At 45.3% G+C, this 20,822-nt stretch overlaps 1 protein-coding gene across 1 annotated transcript; it reads right to left on the reverse strand.

Moving 5' to 3' along the window:
- Positions 1-841: 841 nt before the first annotated feature.
- PHLPP2 (PH domain and leucine rich repeat protein phosphatase 2) lies at positions 842-20,183 on the reverse strand (the record flags this gene model as incomplete). The annotated part of the gene is made up of 14 exons (XM_010156755.1): positions 842-1,981; positions 3,587-3,818; positions 3,953-4,141; positions 4,598-4,708; positions 5,072-5,202; positions 5,500-5,662; positions 8,615-8,815; positions 9,581-9,736; positions 11,154-11,249; positions 11,961-12,021; positions 12,494-12,696; positions 13,434-13,664; positions 15,913-16,059; positions 20,029-20,183. Coding segments are annotated over 14 exons (3,216 nt in total), but the record flags the coding sequence as incomplete, so codon positions are not given.
- Between the last annotated feature and the right edge of the window lie 639 nt (positions 20,184-20,822).

Below are 20,822 nucleotides of genomic sequence, written 5' to 3' on the forward strand. Positions count from 1 at the left end.
AGAAGCCCCAGCTCTACACATTACCTTAATCAACCTGTCCAGAGCTGATCTTTGCTGTGCTCCATGTAAAATGCATCACTAGGTGCCTGCTTCTCACTCAGCTCTGTATTTTCTCATCCTGCGTAGGCTGATCCCATCATCACCCTCACTCTACCCCGCACCGGCGCTCATCAGAACATCAGTACCTTGAGTCCTCCACTGCCCTAACAATATCCACAGGGAAAAGCCCCCACCACACCTGCCGTGGAGTGCTCTCTCCCCTAACCCTAAATAATAAAGTGCTGGGCTGAAGGGGAGCAGAACAGCTTAAGTGCAATCAATAAAAGTGCTTGCAATTAATGTAGGAAACCATTCTCGGGTCAGCTTCATTGCAACTGGCTGTATTCTTTCAAGGAATAACAAAGTCAGGTGCTGGGTGGGTGGGGGGGCTGCATCAGAAATACTCACAGGACTCCAAACACTGAACATTGCCCCCATCAGCAGCCTCCTCACCCCCCGCTCCACATAGGCCAGCCCCTTTCCTGCGGAGCTGGCACAACCTCAGGGTTCAAGGAGTTACAGGCAGATGTTGGAACACCTGCCTTCTTCCTCGTGCTTGCACAATTCCCAGACAGTCCCTGACACAGAGCTCAGCTGCTGGTCTGAACGCTCACAACAACTGATACTCTACAGTGAAAAGTGGACAGCCCAGACCTTAGCACTCCCAATTCTTCCTCGACTCCATTACGGAAGCAGCAGATGCCTGTACTCCTTGCAGATCCCAGCTCCCCTTGGAGGGCAAGACAGCCCTTATGGGACAGAGCTTCCCGGGACAGACAATGTGGGAGCAGTACTTGTAGGGTTACAAAGCTGTGTCAAACTCCTCTGGCAGAGTCGCTGCATGTTCCTCTTTCTGCTCCTGATCTGCTCCATTCTCCTGGTGCTGTTTCATTTGTTCCTTCACTTCCTCCTCCAGATCAGGTGGCACCACAAACTGATCCTCTGGCTCCATCTGGGATGGAGCAGCAAAATAGCCTGTCTTCTTCTTGGGTGCCTCTGTGGCTACTTCGATGAGGTTGAGGCTCTCCTCCAAGGGCACTATGGAGCCGTTGGAAAGCTTCTTTCCATAGAGACAGCATGTGGAAAGAGATTTTTGGAGTTCGCACTTTTCCTTGACCCCTCTCTGCGCAGTGTTACTGTTTACACTGTTCTGTCTCCGAATGACAAGGACAAGCCCAGAGTCGTCCTCAGGCCCTGGAGCAGAGGAGCTGTACTCTGCAACAGGAGGTTCAAACTCCAGGCCCTTTCCCTTACAGCAGTGGATGTCCACCTCTACCTCCACTTTACTGCCATTTGTCATCACCCCTTCCACAGGCTGCTCGTCATCGCTATCCAGACCGTTGTCAGACTGGTTGCTAGAGAAGGTGGCACTGGAAGGTTGGCGCTGAAAGATGCTCGAGGGGGGCACAGGATGGAGGCTGCAGCGTCGCTCTTGTCGGGGTAGCAAACTGCCGTCGAGACCAGCAGCGTTGTGTTCATCCGAAGCAGTAGAGCCCACCTCACTGCTAACCTCAGAAGCAGACAGTTCACTGCTGAACTCTGAAGCAATTCCACTGCTGGATGAAGGTGTTGCCGGCTTGGTGGCGGCGGAACTGAAGCCCCCAGGACCTGGCAGAGTGAGGCCATGCATCTCGCATGTGCAGCTGTCCTCACTGATGTTCAGGCACACCACCATTGCACCTACATTGTCTTGGCAGCCATAGCTTTGGGCTAAAGTGCAGAGTTTCTTCGCAGCAGCGAGCGGGTCGTGGAGGTGGCGCACGGCTGAGACCGCCTCGGTGTAGGAAAGGTGTTCCCAGAGAGCTTTGTTCCCTAAAAGTAGCAGCTCATCTTGTACAGTCAGTGGAATGGAACTGACGTGCGGTTTGGGCAGGATCCAAGGGTGCAAGTACGTGCAGCCTAGCATCCGAGTACAGCAGGTCACGCCGTTGACCTTATTGTCCTGCAGACAAGAGAAAGGAGCAGTGGCGTTAGATCGGCTGTCGGATGGACTAGAGAGCAGCCTGTCCCCTGCCCACACGCTGCCTTGGAGCCTTGGGAAATGCCAGTGCACAGCTGCAGTGCAGGAGAAAGGGATCCAGGTGCAGGCACCACAGCACAGCCGTTCACTGTCCCTGACCATCAGGTACATCCATGCTAGGAGTAACACCCCTTTATCCCACGGGACTTTTTGTCCGTTCTGAAGAACTGTAGCAGAGTACTGTGAAAGGCACAGCTGCACTCCCTGCAGCAGAAACTGCCCTGATGTGTCTTAACGAGAGCGAGACAGTGACTTTTTACTTTCTCATTGCAAGGCAGATTATCCAGACATTAAATAACTTCTCTGTATCTCTGAACCGTTTCCCTCTCTACTAACATATAACCTCATTCCGAAGTGTGGACACCACATCCCAAGGAAGAAAAGAACAAGCGGGTATCTCACACTACTGCTGCAACCCGGGGGTGTTACCTCCTTCCTGGTCCTGCCATGCAGTCCCCGGCCAGCCTGGCACTAGGCTCCTGGACACAGCACTGCCCACAGCCCGCAGTCCCTTTTCCAGGTCAGTGTGTACACAGCACACACCTGCCCCAGTGCTTCCCATTTAGTTCCAGTGTAATTTCTGTAGTGTCTGGGTGTTAAACGCTGCTGCTGTGCGTTAAAACCCAGCAGAGGGCACATGCAGGGAGGTCTCCTTAGACAATGACTTCACTTATTTTTCAGAATCCATTAGTCAGCTGGGTTTTAAACCATTTAACGGGCTACACTGATTCCACAGTTATTTTCAGGGAGAGTGCTATGGGATACAGCCCCTTGCAGAGCTGTAACAGAGTATCCCTGTCAGAAACACTTTCATCAAACAACCCCCTACTTCCTAAAAGACCCACTGAGCATACAACTAATATGACTGGCATTGATTTCTCAGATCTTCACTGACAGCCTATCTTCCAGTTCTTTGCAACTTCCCTGTTGTTCAAGTTTTCAGAAAGCTAACCTTTAGCAAGGTCTCCAGAAATTACTTAAATACTTTTGCATGAAACCAATGAACATTTCTGTCTTTTTTTGGTGTTAAAGTTTTGAAGTGCAATATACTTTATAGCCACGTTCTGCAGGTCTCAAGGGTCACTAATCCTGTACCTTCACTGAGTAAAACATGGAAGAAATCCAGAGACAGGTACCTGAAGTCACAGTTTTCAAGAAACACCCATTTTGTGGGTTTTGAGACAAGATGACTGCCCAGCCCCTGCTCTGTTCTTCAGTAGCTCCTCTCCACACTCAACCAAGCCACACACAGTATGATGGACCTCCCCTCCTTAAGCTTTAGACCTATTTTCTCTCCTCCCTCCCTCCCCAGGCCATCCTTGGCATCCTGTACCTGTAGTTCCCAGGCCATGATGGGTGTTTTAGCAACCTGGCATCAGCAAGAGAAGCAGAGCAGGAAACAACAGACAAATCACTTGAACACCTTCATGCCACCCTCTCCCCTGTAGCACCGTGCAGGCAGCAGAGCTCAGGTATTTCTACCAAGCTTTTAGGAGAGGGCGGAAGTTGAACAGAGTCCCAACCAACCTCTGTTATAATGGCTTTTTGCTCCTTGACTCTCTTGGCTTCTTCTGAACACTGTTCAAGGCTGAAGACTTTGGAGAGAGGCAGTGGTTTTCCACTTCGGCACAGAATGGCTTGGCACGTCCCCACGTTGGCCACCGTCAGAGAAAAGTTGCTGGCTGGATCAGCCACATCATGACGAATATAGCAAAGGACAGCAGAGGAACCCAGCTTCTGCCCAGCCATGCCCAGCTTCCTGTTGGAGGAGAAGGTGTAGGAAGGCTCCAGACTCCAGTGACAGGCATTCTGGAGTGCTGCCTCACCCCACCTAGCACATTCAGTGATATACCTATGCAGGTCGCACCAGGACCAGCTCGCTCACTGTCCTACCTGTGGGAGACCAAGAAGGTGTTGGACATGAACATGGTGTCTGACTGCTGTACCTCCTCCAGGAGCACATCGGCCATGGTGCACTGCAGCAAGCGTGGCAGCTCCTCGTTCTTGTCACCATCAAACATGCCATACACAGCCTCCAACCCCTCTGCAAAGCTCCCCAGTGCCAGGGATGACACACACAGCCTGTTAGAAAAGCATACAGGCAAAGTTAATACGTCTCAAAAGATTATACGGTCTCCAAAACCACAGCCTCGGGCCCCTCGTGTTAGTGCTGTTCTCACCGGGCAGCAAAGCCACTGTCCCTGCATTCACTGCCCCACAAGATGTACAGCTGCAGCTTCTATCTCCTGAGCCCTCCTTGACCACACTCAGGACAGGGCAATGGGCACAGCCAGCAAGAGAAAGGAAAAGCATCTCTGCTAGTTTGGGAAGCAAAGTCCAAGCATCCCAGGATAAGTGTGAAAACCGCAGGAAAGGACAATGCAGAGGGCTCAAGGTACCAAGACACAGGAAATCTAAAGAGACAGAGGGATGGGTGAGCTCTTGAGCGAAGCAGGTCTGCTTGGGTGCTTAGCAGTGCACTCCCCCTAGCACCCTGAGAAGGCAAAGCGTCAGCGCCCAGCAGAACACAATACTCACTTATTTCTTTGGCCTGCCATCTCAGCTGCTCCGTGACTCCAGAAGGTAGAAGTGAGTGCCGAGTCTGCCGTGAGGGAGGGCTTAGCATCGATCTTCAGTGTGGTAATGTGACTAGAAAGAGAGATAAACAGAGGTCATTCTCTCCTAGACCCTGCAAGACCTTCTCAGAGTTTTAGACAGCAGCCCATGGAAAGAATTGCACCGAGGAGAGGAATTTAAGGTCTTGGCCTTCCGGAGATGTCTGGCTGCTTGTGCCAGAGACAGCTGGGAGAATTCCTACCACCTGAGAAACTGCTTTCTCTGATGGACTAGACCCGGAATTTTCCTCTCCTACAAGATGGAAAGCTTCAGCTGCCTCAGGGAACATTATACCATTATGCAGTGCTGTGATACACACTTATCCCACCTCCCCTCTTGGGAAGGGTTACCCTTCCCTGTGCAGGTCACTGCTGGGATGGCATCTCCAAGGCTCACCTGAAGATGTCCAGTGTCTTGTGTTCTAGCACCAGGTTTGTGTTTCCACTCAGATCCAACTCTTGCAAAGCACCCGGCAGTGCCTCAGGGATGAGGATTTCGGTTAACTCATTGCAGCTCAAGTCCACAAACTGCAGTATCAAAAAAAGCACAATGACAAAATATTCTCCGTTCTCTCATGTGATCAGTTCCTCCAGTGTTCCTTCCATACACTGTATGACCCCACTACTGATTGTACCCCACAAACAGGTCATGAAAATGGGTCTGACCTATGAGTAGAAGAATGAATTATAAGCAGCATATTCTGTGCCCTCTTCTCAGGTTGATCAAGCAAAATGCTGTGATCTCCGGTTCCCCTCTGAGCCATTACTCTTCATTCTCCAGCCCAAACTTTCCCCAGTAGCCCTTTACCTTCTCCATAAGAATACCTGAATACGGGGCAAATGCAGGATCTCTGGAAAGATGCTGATTTCATTGGAGTGTGCGATAAGTGTATGAAGTAGCTTGCAGTTTCCCACTGTTGTGGGAATTGTTTTCAGTTTGTTGCCACTCAAATTCAGCTCTTCCAAGTGCTCCAGCTTACTGAGTTTGCTGAAAGGGAAACAGAAGAACACTATAGCTTATAGGAAAGAACCTGTCACTTTCTGAATCTGTAGATTCTAATTTATTGTTAGGCGACCAAAAGTCCTAAGAGATGCTCTAGTAAGAGCTCAGGGTTCCTAAGCTTGGCTTGGATTTATTCAACAGACAGATCCCTTCACTCCTGACTTCTAAAGCACTAAAGCAGAAGACTGTAGTGTCTTAATTTCAAAACTGGCAAAAAAAACACCGAGCTAAGCTACGTGTACTTTGTAGGAATAAACAGATTTATATGAAAGTGGTTGTTTAGCCTAACCAGTACCAGGAAGAATCACAGCAAAGCTTGCACAGATGCAACCAATATCGAATTAGCTGTGCTGACATAATTTTTGTGCCAATTTGCTGGGTTTTGTGAGACTGCAAATTAAGCTGACACAGAAGTCTACCAGTACAGCACTACTGCTCTACTATATTCCAAAGGAAATACACTTGATACCCCAAAACTGGATTGCAGAAGATACTGAAAATAATGAATTAAGAATTCAGTGTAAGTCCTTCTAATAGGGTTCTGTGGGGAGGCACTTTCGATTCACTGATAGTCCACAGATAAGTGATTAATAAGAAAAACATACACACCCACCAAATTATCCCTCAGAAAATTCACAGATAAAAGATATGGTGGATTTCAACATAGAGTAATATGAACTATTTGGTAAAATGAACTTACTGTAAGAGCACATGATTTAAATCAGCTAAATAATGTCCTACACATCGAAAGTATATTTATCATTACGCATGGACAGCTGAAGCTTTCTCACGCTACGCCTGGGAAATCCTAGACTCACAGAATGGGTTGGAAGGGACCTTTAAAGATTTATTAAAAGTTCAGAAATCAGATTTATATTTTACTAATGCTAATGGGATGCACTGACTTTACAAAAAGTATGTATTTAGAAATCATAAACACTCGCATCACTGGTTTGCATGACTCAATGCCGTACTCGCCACGGAGATTAAACTCACTTTCCAGTCAGTGTAACGGGATAGAAGTGTCTGCACTGCATTGCTGGCAGGTTGAAAAGCAGTAATCATCTGAGCTCAGTAATCTGGCATTGCCTACCTTAAAGTCCTGTGGATTCTGAGTGTTGTTTTATAAGGTTCCTGTGTATTTGGCTTTCATAAGCTTTTTTTTCTTCAAAAAAGGCATTACAAATAATTGGTAACATGGCAGAAATTGTGTCTGTGTCACAGACCTGTGTCATCATGTCTGATCTGGATACCACAGGAGAACATTTAGGCCTGGGGATGGATTCTGCTTTCTGCTGAAATTTATCTGTATTTGCATTAAACTACACTGGCTAGCTCTTTATTTCCTTTTCTTTACTGGTTTGAAGAAGGGGCAGAAAGAAAAGGCAGTTTTCCAAATGTGTTTTCTGTTTAACATCGAGTGGTAAGAACGGGCTCTCTGGATCAGCTGCATATCAACTACATTGTCTAGCAACTGTTGGATTGGACTGCAACCTCCCAAGCAATCCTGTTTGTGATCCAGAGGTCCTGTGTGTGAAGTGTAAGAGGTGCAATCTATGAGCTTGCAACACCTGAGGCCATTTTACTTCCTGAGGTGTGTCCTGTTGACTACCAAGGAAGTCCAGGTGACTAGATGCAACGGAGCATGCTTCATGGAATCAGTGCTGCCTTCGTTACGAGATGCACTGTGCAGCTGCCAGTAACAGTGGAAATACTGCAGTGCAGTCATCCAAAAGCATCAGAAATAGTTTTGTTCTTCGTTGAGAAGCAGCGGGAAGGTTTGGCACACAGAGTAACAAACATTTCACATTAAAACACGCAGTAGAAATGATGTATGCAAGTCAACAAAGTGTAGTAGAAAACAGGTCTTGCTGACCAAGCTTGGTCTCAATGCTCTGAAATTTCCAGCTTGGTCACCCAAGGCGTTAGTCACTTGTCGCAGTGGGTGATGTGGGATGGGGCTCTGAGCAAGAGGATGGAGTTGAGGATGTCCCTGCTCACTGCAGGAGAGTTGGACTAGATGTCATTAAAGGTCCCTTCAACCCAAACCATCCTATGACTGTGTTCTGATGTCACTTTCTGGGCTGCAAGCGCACACTGCCAGCTCATATCCAATTTTTCACACAGCAGTATCCCCAATTCCTTCTCCTCAGGGAGAATCAAACTATTTTCCAACCAGGCTGTAATGATGTTGGGGGATTGCCTTGACCTAGGCACAGGAGCTTGTATTTGGCCTTACTGAACCTCACGGAGGTTCTCATGACCCAGTCCTGTCAAGGTCTCTGTCAACTGTCAAGGTCTCTCTGGATGGCATCCCTTCCCTCCAGCCAATCAATTGCACCACAAAAAATATCTGATACTACATAGTTTTCATACTAGGAAGACAACATGATACATTAGTAAAAAGAAACAGGTCAATAATTCTCACTGAAAGGTAAGATGCAGGCTTACATAACCAGGAGCAACCAGAATACCTGAGCAGGAACACAGGGGAGTCTCCAGCCTCTTAAGTTTCAAGGCAGAGCATAGATTTATCTCTGTTTCAACTCCAGATCGTAGAGTCTGGTGCAAGAATTAATGGATGGAATGATAGGGCCTGTGTTGGGCAGTTCAGACAAGGCCAAACGAGGGTCTTCTGGCGAGACTGAAAAGTGACACCGCAGCACAGCAAGCTGCGTGCCCGTAGCACTATAGCCGTGCGGAACTGCCCCCAGCCCCACACATCCTCATCACAACAGGACAGGAACCACCACAGGTAGCAGTACCCTGTGCCAATCCCCCTTAACACACTGTTCCTCTGTGTGTAGGAACGGCAGGCTTTTGTCACCAAGCCACGGGGACAGCATCTTGCTCTGACACCGGTTTCCGTACAGTTGCAGTAAGGCAGGCAACATCCTCCTGGTGAGCACTATCACCCCCCTGGCCACGCTTGTTTACCTTGCAGGGAAAGTCTGTAGGTTGTTGTTTGCCAGATGCAGGATCCGTAGGCTCGGGTGTCCCACCAAGACAGGGATGCACTGATCTGTGAGGTTATTATTGGTCAAGTAAAGCAGCTGCAGCATGCTCAGACTCTCCTCCCCTGGACACGCAGAGGGCAAGGACTCCAGGCTGTTTGCAGATGCATTCAGGTACCTGAGGCTAACCACAGCAAGTGCAAAAATCAGACTTCACATCATCTTAAACCACTCCATTAACAGCAGGAAAAGGAGCTATACAAATGCCAGAGTGGTCTGAGCAACAGTATTAGACAGGAGGGCGGACAACGCAGTGTAACATCCCTGCTGACATTAAGATTTATGAGTCTACTAATGACTTACTAGCTATATAGCACTGCAGATGCACACAGCATTTTACAGTAAACAATGAGTACTGAAGAGCCTGTGGAGGGCTGGGCAATACTGGTGGAAGAACACTACATAAACTCTTACTCAGAGCTTTAAAAAGAAGGGTTGACTCATGTCTATTCAGACACGTTATGAAGGTTGTTCATTTGTCAGGGTCTCTTGCTGTTCTCCAACGACCTGATGTAATTTCAGCTGTAGGATCTGAAAATGTGTATGACTTCTTCCCTTTGCACCTGAATTTAAACACTACTTCTAAGGACAAAGCTCTTCTGGCAGTAACATGATCTGAGAAACAGTTGCAACTGAAGCCAATTCTTCAGTTGGCTGTTGGGTTAGACAAGCCTCTGTTTTCCAGTAATTAAACAGTAACATGGACCGATTCCCTCAAATCAGCTTGATGACTTCCCTCATGGCACCTAAATTATGCCCTCATAAAGTGCACACCTCATTATCTCCCGTGGAAATTGCACCTTGCAAGGACAGTCACGCAGGTGCCAGATGCCGTTATCGGCCTTTACAGCTCCAAAGCAGACAAAAGACGCTCACTACCGCCACTCACTTCAGAGCCTTGACAAAGAGCGCCTCCGGGAGTTTAGTCAACAGGTTGTGCTGAAGATCCAGCACCTCCAGCGGAATGTGTTCTAGAAAAGGTGGAAGGCTCTGCAGACGATTGTGTCCCACCATCAACTTCCGAAGGCTCAAGCTGCTGAGGATCCTAGAAAGACAGAGTTTTCTGTATCAGCTTGGTTCATGCCTACTCACATCCAGAGTGGGAAAAGGTAGTATTTAATCCATTCTAATATGACGCCACACACTTCTTGTCACATTCTCCAGAATTGCAGTGCTTATGGAAGTAAAGGGCCTCTATCCCCACGAACTGCAGAGAACTGCTTGCAGGAATTTTGAGAAAGGATATCTGAACACATCTGGACATACCAAGAACCACCCTGCCCATTTGGGTGAGGTGGCAATCTGGGACTACATTCTGAGAGCCCTGCGCAGAACATCTCTGAAGCACGAAGTGCTAAAGCTGCCTTAATGCACTGCTCTAGGCGGGCCAATTAATTCAGTTTCTTTCCGTATGCTGTGGTTTCTCAAAGCTAATTATAGTGGGGGGAAAAATGCCATTCAAATGTAGATGCACCAATTTCCTCATTCAACCTGACTCATCCAGAGCTGGCTTGGGTATCTTCACTCATCACTGGCATGAACCACTCGTACAATTCTGTTTTCGGATAACGAAGTGTGAAAGACAACTTCGCCGTGATCTATCTCCCCTTACGCAAGGCTCTAAGCTTCAGTCTGCTGGATTAACCTGATCTATGTCTGAAAGTCAATGCTGGCCAAGTTCTAACTGCACACAAGACATACTTACAGTGTTGATGACCAACGCATGCTGGAAGAGATCCCCAATGGATACAGTAAACTCCAGCACTTCCTATGCCTGCTGCTTTACCTGCTTCAACCTGCTCTCCGCATTGCTTCACTGTAGTCCACCTTTCCATTCAAGCTCAAGGGAGCTTACCCCAGACACCATGTGTCATTCATTACAGTCACACCCCCTAACACACTTGTTAGGCTAAGAACATCTGTGCTTTGCTTCTCCCCATGGTATTCCTGATTCCTTGGAGAAGTCAAATATCTGGAAAGTTTTATTAGTTCTTGGGTCCCCTTTACCACAATTCTGCAGAAATTGAAAGGGAAACAGGGAGAAAGGAGTTGGCTGATGATGTGTTGTGAAAGCTACCTTTGAGATCAGCTATCTCTGTGTTATTGCCCTATGAAAGGTAATAGATTAAATCACTCTGGGGCAATACAAGGCATATTAGGACCTCACGTATGACCTGTGTTCAGACACTGTGGTAACACAAATAAATCACAGCATGTGTTCTGCTTTAGCTGCAGAAGCCTGAAGCACGGGGTGAAATTACCCAGGTCCCATTATTCAAGAAGCTGACTTGGAAGTCAGTTCTTTCCAACATTTGAATACAGAGTATTTTCGACGCTGCACAGAGAACGTATAGATTATAAAACTGCACAACAAGGAATAAAGCAACTGGAACAGCACTGCTTCTCTCTCCCCAGTCAGCTCACCACAGAAGCAAGCTCAGCTCTGTATAAGGTTTGCTGACCTCGATGGAAGCTCCACAAGGAGGTTGTGGGACACATCCAAAATTTCCAGTTTCTTTGCTTCACAGGCCCAGTCTGGGACACACTGCAGTTGATTGCTGAGAAAAGCAAGGGGGAAAAGCTAAGCACCAGCACTCCATGTGGAACATATCCTGTTTGAATACTGCATGACATGAGTACAGCCAAACCAAAAAAAACAGGCAGAAATGAACACTACTATCCGAGCTGGTCACACGGAATTTATCTCATGGCTAGCTGAGTAATGCACACTGAACTGGTGCCCAATCGGTAGAAAGTACTGAGGCAAGGCTCTGATGATCAGGCTTTTTGTTTACAGCACTGACATCAGCAGAACAGGCCACCCTACGCTGCTACTGTGCTTCAACCCAGAACTGAGGCAAAAGGTGACTGTGTCCTCTGGGCATCCCATCTTACCGGTCTCACAGTGCTGCTCTCCAAGGGAAGACGTAAGCAACGAAGCCAACAGCAGAGATCACTAGTAACTACTCTAAATGGTGCTCCAGATTCCCACCACTCAGCCCAGAAAGCTGCCACAAGTTCAGTGGTCACCGCTTGGCTTTTTTTTGCTGATTACAGCCCACAGCTGAAGGACAGCCAGTCCCCAGAGAGGTCACACTGGTTCAGAGGGGCCTGGGCTCTAGGACACTTTCATCCTTCTTTACTGCCAGGCTTTCCAGTTCTACTGTGAAGATGAGCTTAAAAAGCTTAAAAGCTCCAAAAAATTTCTGCAGAAAACAGCAAAGGTGTCTAGATACTTGCTTTATATTCTGTGGTGTATAGTCACTTACTGAGAGAGTTCTAGACATGTCAGTTGACCAGGAACCGGATAAATATTGACAGCTGTCAGACCTGATGAAGTAAAGGAATAATTATGATTGCAGAACTCCAGAGGGAAAACAGCAGAGAGACGCAGACTAGCTAGCAGGTGAGACTCATAGTCTTACTTTATGGTTACTCAAGGTCTCTACTCATCCTTCCAAAGACAAGAGTTCATATTTCATATATCTGCCATATGGCACTACAGCTTCTCACTATCCTGTCAGCCACATGGGGCACCAGAACAAGGGAGAACTGCACTTTTATTTGTGGATTCCCAAACAGATCTCACTGGTAGATGAATTCCTTGGACAGTAATCCAACACCACAACCTCCTCCTGTTACATAGCCTGCGCAGCTACATGCAGATGTGATCCCTAGGAGCTGACCTCAGAACACCCACCACACGCTAACATCAGCATAAGGGTTTGTTTTTTTTGAGGGGGAGAGGACAAAGGGCTGTTTTCCTCTGTTCTCAGGGTTTGAAGGAAGAAGGAACACGTACAGTTGCTGCTGGCATAGAGGGCCCGAAGGGAGAAGCCACTCAGTGTCAACTCTTTCAGCTTATTCCGCTCGCAGTGCAGCTGCTCCAGGCTGCCCAAGGAGCTCAGATCCAGATCTGTCATCTGATTGTCTCGTAAATCCATGTAAGTCACAGATTTGTTCCCCTCCAGAGTGTCAGCTGCTGCTCTCTTCAGGTTGTTCAGCCTAAACACTCAGAGATGAGAGTTGCAAAGTCAGAAAATAGGACACTGAGCACTGGAAACCAGTAAGAAGAGAGAAGAAAGAAGAGGAAAGGAAGAGATCTGGTGAAGGCTAATGCCAAAGGTGAGCACAGTCAAACACATGATGAGCAGTGGCGGATTTCAGGCAGTGAATACAAAGAAAAACATTTCCTTTGTCTGCACTGCTATGTGAAACCATTTTACTCGTTCCCCAGTATTTAAGAGATTCAGAAGACCAGTCTAGAAATTAGAAGCCGGGCCAAGGGACAGCTACTTTGCCCTGACACAGGAAGCTAATGCAGAGACTAGACAGTCGACTGCCTGGCCACAGACAGAAAGTTCTTTGTCCCTTTCTGATAGCGCTGCAGTTGGCAGCTTGGAGAATCAGGATCACATCTCTACGACAGCAGTGGGGGGGGACAAATAAAGGTAGGAGAGATCAAATTGCTACCAAAGCTCATGGTAACAGCACATCAAAAGAGGAAACTAGAAGGCTGCGACACATTCAGTGGCTTCAGGCATTACTCAGTTAACCTCGCTTCTCTACGTGAATTCTGCAGCCACCCAGAAACAGAACTCCTTAAAAATTAAAGAATCACTGAGAGAGAAGATCACACACCTACTTTATTGCAAAATACACTGAAGGTCCCCAGCTCCTCTGCTGCAAATGGAAAGTAGCAACCTGCTTTATATACGTATGCAAATTCCCCCTGCCCTTACCTCAGGTCCACACTTTTGATTTGATTCATATGGTTCATCACTGCAAGGTCCAGGGTCTCCAGCAAGTTCCCTGCCAGGGCCAGCTTGTCCAACATGATGAGCTGCTCACAGATCGCTGGCAGTTCACAGAAGTTATTGAAGGAAAGCCCAAGACAGCTGAGCTGCTGCAGACTTCCCAGTTCTTCTGGTAAGGACGTGAGGAAATTCCCATCAAGCCAGAAGGTCTGGAGACTGCAGCGGCGAAAAAGAGAAATGAATCATTCAGGCACGAGTAGTGAACATCACATCAGCATTTTCAGTGGGGTTTCTCATACAGCTATCTGGTCTTGGTGTGGGTATTTTTTAAAGGTACTTAACACCTAATTTTATTGTTACACACACAAAATTAATGGAGTACTTTTATTATTCATGTAATACGCTCAGAGCTGCAATACCAAACAGTTCCTAAATTATTTTAGAGGTAAACTTCCAGTTGTGCCAAGGATTGTAACTTAACATAAGCCAAAACCAAATCAGCACTTGCGTTGTAAATTAAATATATTTACTTAATCACTTGGTTTTCCCCAGATTAAGAACTCCTCACTTAGCATGCTGGACAATAAAACTCAACCTCACCTTCATCATCCAATTGCTGGAATCTCCTATCACTATTGTGGCATTATTCACATCTGTGGCACAGTTTAATCACAACTCCTACCACACTAATTCACTGATAACAGATTCTGACATTCTAGTTGTCCTTTCAGACACTCAGAAAAGAATAGGGCAGCTTTCTGTTGCAAGATGAATTATTTTAAAGTTTGCTTGGCTTTTGAGACTCAAATCCCCCCAAATACAATTCCCTTGTTAGGATTATGTTCCAACAAAGAACTTTCTCAAGTGTTCAGCGGTGGTAGAAATGCAATCTGGGGCCATAAAAAGTTCTTATGAATCAGGGGTCATGTAGATGACTCGACCCGTAACTAAGTTGTAAACCTCTGAAAACCGTAAGTCTGAGTAATTTCAGACGGGATTGCCCAAGCTTTTCCATATTAAAATCCTCTTTCGAACACAAAAAGCAACCAGTTCTGGAGAAAGCTATCAAAACATATCAGTGCTGACAAAAATCACTGCACCTCTGTGACAAGTTACTGGAGAAGTATTATATGATAAATTAAAATGTTAATAGAAACTGCATCAATATGGAAAACAATAAATACAACGAATAAGCAAATATTCAGAAAGTCACACACCTCCACAGCTGCAGAAAAGCACACATTAACTTATTTGAGAAACAATAGTCTTTGATTTTTCATCTGCATCACGTTTCCTCATCTTTTCTACATCAGCAGCTGTAATGTTTTAACAGCAGTGATTAAGGAATTGCACCTGAGACTGTCTTTGGTCCTATAAGGTACCTTCATACTTTAAACTTGCCTACAGTTAAGAAATCTGCAATCCCTTTTGTGTCAGACATTTATGAACACTGCAGCGTTACAACCAGCACGTTCTGAACTTGTGTAAATAAGGTCCACAGGCTAGGCCTCAGAATTTGAGAGGCATGTGTATTTTTCCCTAATTCTATGAAGCCCAGCTGATTTCCACAGATGTTGCACTGTACTGATCTGCACCTTCCGGAAATGTCCCTGACAGCATGATCTTTAGACACTCCTAACTGTTTTTATGTAAACATAAAAATATTTATGTTTAAACAGTAAGGCACCACCGTAATAGTACTTAAAAAAAAAAAAATTTTAGAAGAGAATGTAGGAAGGAGATACCAAGAAAGCAGGCAAGGGAATGTAAGATGGCAGCAGATGCAAAAAGAACAAACCACGTTCAAATTTACATAAAAACTGGACATAAACCCACAAGAAATCATACAAGTCATCCTAAAGTAAAAAAAAAAAAAACACCCACCACCCAAAAAACCTCAAAAATTTAAAAAAAAACCAAACCCACCACAAAAACCAAACCAAATCAAAACCAACCCAAATCAAAACCAACACACATAAAAAGCTTCAGATTTACTAAACTTTAAGTGAGAGCATATTCACATGCTTAGAAGCCTTCATGTTTACCCTAGTTCAGGTAGGTAGCTCCTGTCATTCAAAGCATCATAACTGATTGTCAAGTGTCCTCCTAGGCCACTCCAAAATAGGCAAAATCCATTAATCTCCTCTATTAAAAACCTGATTTACACTGATATATTTTACATAGCTAGAAGAATAGGCAGGAATCAGAAATGATGAATGATAATGTACCAGTGACTTAAAATGGCAACTGTATAAACATGTGGTATCTTCATTTTCAAGGAAAAACAAACTTTATTGGACACGTTGGTTCTCGTCCTTCTGCTGGAGTGAAATCCATCATTCAGTCTTCCTGGGCAGGACAGGCTGCCCCAGCACTCCTATTTTTAAGCAGCACCTTCACATCAGGTGTGCCCAGCTGAAGCCCCAAGGATGTTTATGACCACAGATAAAAAGAAAATACTCACTTCAGCAGTTTGCCAATCTGGCTTGGCAAGTAATGAAGTCCATTACAGGAAATATTAAGCTCTGTCAGAGTAGAGATCTCGCACAGGGATACAGGAAACTCTCCCAGTCTGTTATGAGACAGGTTTAGGCTCTTCAGCTGAGAAAACCTATTGGCAAAAATACTAGTTAATTCACAAAGCTCCATGGTCTCAAAGCAAAAACATATAAAACCAGTCATAAAGAATTTTTAAGTTTTTGGACACCAGCTAGAGTCAGCTCCCTCGTTTTGGGAGCTTCTGCCCCAATGTGTTTTTAAGTCACTGATATTTTGTATCTCAGTGGTAATGCTGAAAGTGGTCAAGTATCAGCGTTTTACTGCAGAGGCTGGTAACAGCCTTCTACCCTGAGCCCTGACAGGCTTCCTCCTAGTGAGGTACTGAGATTAAGGAGACTAAAAATACTCAGTTCAAAGAATTTACCTTCAAAGAATTATTTAGAGGAACAGTCTACAGTTACGCAGCTTGGGAAAACAGGACCTGAAAACACTAACTGGAACTACTCTAAGAGTAAAACAGAAGAGGGGAAAACCCTTTTCAAGCTAGGCACAACAGAAGGCCTGGCAGAGCTGTAATAGGGAAAACCAGGAAAGCGCTGACTTCACGCTGGGAAGCCCCAAGACCTGCACAACGAGGTCCTTGGAAGAGATCCTACATCTAAAGTGCCACTTGCTCTGCAGACTGTACCACAGGCACAGCGCTCGCAGTCCCTATGGTCCCACCCGTGCCTAACAGATGGTTGCTGTTCCAGCTCCATCCACCCCTGCCCTAGGTCCAAAGAGAGAGAAGGAATTGAGCATGGGCTGGAGTAACTTGCAAGAGGTTTCTCTCAAAGAGCTCCTACCTCTTTCTACAGGAAACCAAAAGTATTTTTGCCCAAGTAATACCCTCCTCATCCCAACTGGAATCATCAGAAATTTAATTCAGTGGGGAAATTAACATCATACAATTGCGAATCTAACGCCATGTACCAGAGAGGTACTTCTGGCAACATGTAGTTCATTCCTCTGCTCCACCTACCACACGCTTTGTTAGGCAACGCTGAGTAGCTCTTACTTTGCAGCAAATGTTTTAATATACATAATGAAAACATTGATTAGCTTTAGGGAGAGTACTGCTTCTAGCTTGAGATGTCTTGAAGCGTAAGACTGAAAGGTTCTGAATTTTTTTCGTCTTTATAGTGACTCCTTTTTCAGATTCAGGATACTTGGAAAGATCTGTGTAGGAACTATGCATTGTGTTTCTCAATTTTGCCTTATAATCTTGGGGAGGAGTGGTGGTGGTGGTGTTTTTTGAAAAGGGGGAGCGTATCTGAAACTTGGAGGTGGGCTGTTGGCTTTGAGCAAGCACCCTGTCGTGCCAGTAAGAGCACAGGCCGCTTAGGTTTGCTTCAGCCACAAAGGGGTTCTCTTGTAATGCGACTGAAAGCCAAGAGAAAGATGCTGGCTTGGGAACAGCCTTCCTAAAGGGAACACATTGTATGCTGCCAAGACCTAACAGTGACACGAACATCAGAAACTTGCACACATAACTTCGCAACAATATTGGGAAAGAAGGAAACAATGAGGATAAACCTAAAGATTTGAACTTGCTCATTACTGGTTCAACTTTAAGAGATTTAGGATCACAGTTCTCAGGTTTTGGAATCAGAAAACATTGTAACCAAACTGCTTTCTCTGGAGTTCTACAATGGCATTGTCCGTGGCAGCTGGCCTTAACACCCAGCCGCTCTTTCTTCTCTGTCACTAGCAGAGGCAGTGTGGTGGGTGGCTGCCCCAAGAGTTATTGCATTAAATGCAACAGCATAACCAATTTATTTAATTCACCCTCTGCAACAACATCAAAAACACAAAAGGGGCATTAACATTTCCAAAAGCTGGAAGGAAATTGGTACGTGGCAGAGCTTGGTCTGAGACTCCTCAAGCAGAATGTCATATTCAACGGGGAGGACAATACTCCAAAGTCTTTTGAGTTCCCTTTCCGCTCCTTCTCCTTCACCCCAATATTTTAAAGCAGTAGGGATGCAGGACTGGAATGCAAACCCAACTCTCACCCAAGCTGTACACATGAACCATGTATTATAGGGAATGAGGATCCCAAAATTGTTACGACTCCCCAAGTTTTGGTCTGTGCTCTCACGGGGCGTGTTGAGATCACAGCAGGGAGGTAGGGAAACACAAAAACAAATCCTCAATGGGATGACCACCCTCTCTTCAGCAGCCCAAACTGGTGCTGGCCTGAATTATTCCCAATTTAGCACAACACCCTACTCTGTCGCCAAAGCATCCCAATAGCACTCTGTGTCAGCTAGCTAGAATGGGGATAACAGGCAGACATATTACACATGTGTGCACACACACACTTCTCAACGACGATGGGACTTGATAATGTTGCCCAGAAGAGGGAGCTACTTGAAAGGCAGTACGTTACATAAAGAGTAAGCTTGGAGACCTAAGACAGGTGAGGTTATTTAATTGTTTTTGCTTAACATTTCCCTTTTAGTTAATTATTTTTGTTCCGTTATTATAGTTATAGCTAATTAGACTCATAGAGCTTCAAAGATTTCCTCGGAGAAAGAGATCTGATCATTGCAAAAAATCCTGCCCTTCAGAACTGTCAGTCTCTAGGCACTGATAAGACCTACTGCAAGTGAGCAAGTTTCTTCATTTGGGGTGGTGACCTGATAAACATCCTAAAAACCTCAGAAAGAAAATCTTTTCAAAAGGCAATGAGCAGCCTTACATGGGCTACCTAATGCTACCTGTTTATTCAAGATTGTGTGAAGTGAGGGCTTCTTTTATGGCTTTTGTTTGTTGGAGGATTTCAGCTCCATCAGACATAGTCACTGCCAGGAAAAGAGTCGAGTTTCTGACATGTCAGATCTCTTGTTGACTACATGCAAGGTCAAAAGAAATTTCAAGCCCCTTTGCTGATCCTGTGAACCAAGGATACCGCATTTTAGAAAATAAAGTTCTGATACGGTTTTCAACATCATACAATGTATTTGAAGAGAGAAGTAGAAAGCAAAAGCTTGAATTATTTTAAGCAGCTTTTCCATTAACAGAATCTAATACAATTCAACAGTTAGAAAACAAGGTTGGAATTAAAACACAACCAGACTAGACTCTGGCTCTCAATGAAACTGCAAAGAATTCCCACAGGTAAGCAATTTCTTTTCCCTCATGGATACCTAGGTATCCAATTACTCTGTAGGAAGAAAAATGAAATAACCTGGTAACACACCCCAAGAGATAAAAAAAAACACACAACAAAAAAACCCAACCCAACCAACCAAAAAGAAAGCACTTTTGCAAAGTTTCTCCAAATACATTTTTCTTAAGGAACAACGCGTTCCAACCATAAAGCCATTTGACAATATTACTACAGGCTTCCTAATGGCTTTTGAAATTCATAGACCAACTCCTTGAATTCTTTTTAGCATGGCGAGTGTATATATCAACAGACTAATCTTCCTCCAGATTTTTATGGGTTTCAAGAATTAGTTTAAACATATTTTTGTAAGACTCCTTCACTTACCTAAGATGACTACATCATGCTTCCATACCATCACATAACTGCTACTCTCTTAAAAGCAAATCATGACAAGTTCCCAAAGCAAAGCTGGAGTCTCACAGGCCCTCTGCCAATTCCAAACGCACATTAAGAACTTGCCAAAACAGTCTTTTTCAGATCTGCACTTCTTCCTACAAACACTTACCCACAACAGCAGCATTATGCTTCCCATCACTTTTTATTTTATACCCCAAAATGCTCTGTTTAGCAAGCAGCTTTATATTACTACTGTCCATACACATGGATTATGACTCCACTGGGCTCATCTCAGACCAAACTTAGCACAAAATCTGTGGAAGGGAGCTCATGAACACTGTAACTGCTGAAAGCTTATGCCTGCCCATGCTGTTCAGTTCTGCTTCCTAGCACCCTCCTTTGTTAGAGCTTCCTGAAGATCAACCTTTTTACCATCCCCACGAGAATGGGCAATACACTCCCCCTCCTCTTCATCCCTGGATGCACACTGCAAGAACCCCAAATGCAGAAGGAAAATAATTCTTTGCAGACCTGCAAAGAGAGTCAAGACTCCCTGCTCCACTCGATCTCATAAAATTGTGTCGTAGGTTGAGGTAGATGATGTCTTGACTGTAGAAGAGGTGCTCAGGTACTTCCTCAAGGCTGTAGCATGAAAGATCAACCATGCCAAGACGCATAGACACAACCTGAAAAGGAGGAGGAAGAACTGCAGCTGTGCAACATTTTAATCTCTGGAAGTCTACTGGAAGCCAAAGAACCTGAGTAGTAAACAATTTCCAAGAACATGAAAGAAATGCTTTGTCCCCAGCTGGGAGAGTCTATGCAGGAAACTGGGTCCATGGGGTTTATGCCACTTGCTGTTTCTGCAAGCCCCCTGACAAGGATGCATAGCTGGGTACCAGCTAGGCACACAGAAAGCCCTGCTCTGTATGTGCAACAGGCGCTGCCTAAAAGCTAGACCGTAGGAGAGCCAACCTAATGGAGAAAACCACATCTTTGGCTGAGAAAGCATAATCTCCAAGTGCCTTGCAAAGATGCAAGCAGCAACAGGAAGCAGTTGACTTTCCAGTTCAGTTCTTTAAGGCTTACAGAACCTCTGCTTGGCCAAACTACTTCTTCCGACTTTCTTTTGTTAGCTTGTTCAGGGTGTAATACTGGAAACATAACCTGTTATGATGAAAAGGCTTCATAAATTATGGTTTACATTTCATAAAGTCTTCGCAAATATCAGATCTTTCATTAAGTATGCTTTGTTTCAAGGTCTTTGGTGCTTCATTCCAGACTTTATGACTTGCTTTATCATCAACTCGTTTCATATATCATTT

This window comes from Eurypyga helias, unplaced genomic scaffold (assembly GCF_000690775.1).
Source record: "Eurypyga helias isolate BGI_N326 unplaced genomic scaffold, ASM69077v1 scaffold29598, whole genome shotgun sequence".
Taxonomy (NCBI): domain Eukaryota; kingdom Metazoa; phylum Chordata; class Aves; order Eurypygiformes; family Eurypygidae; genus Eurypyga; species Eurypyga helias.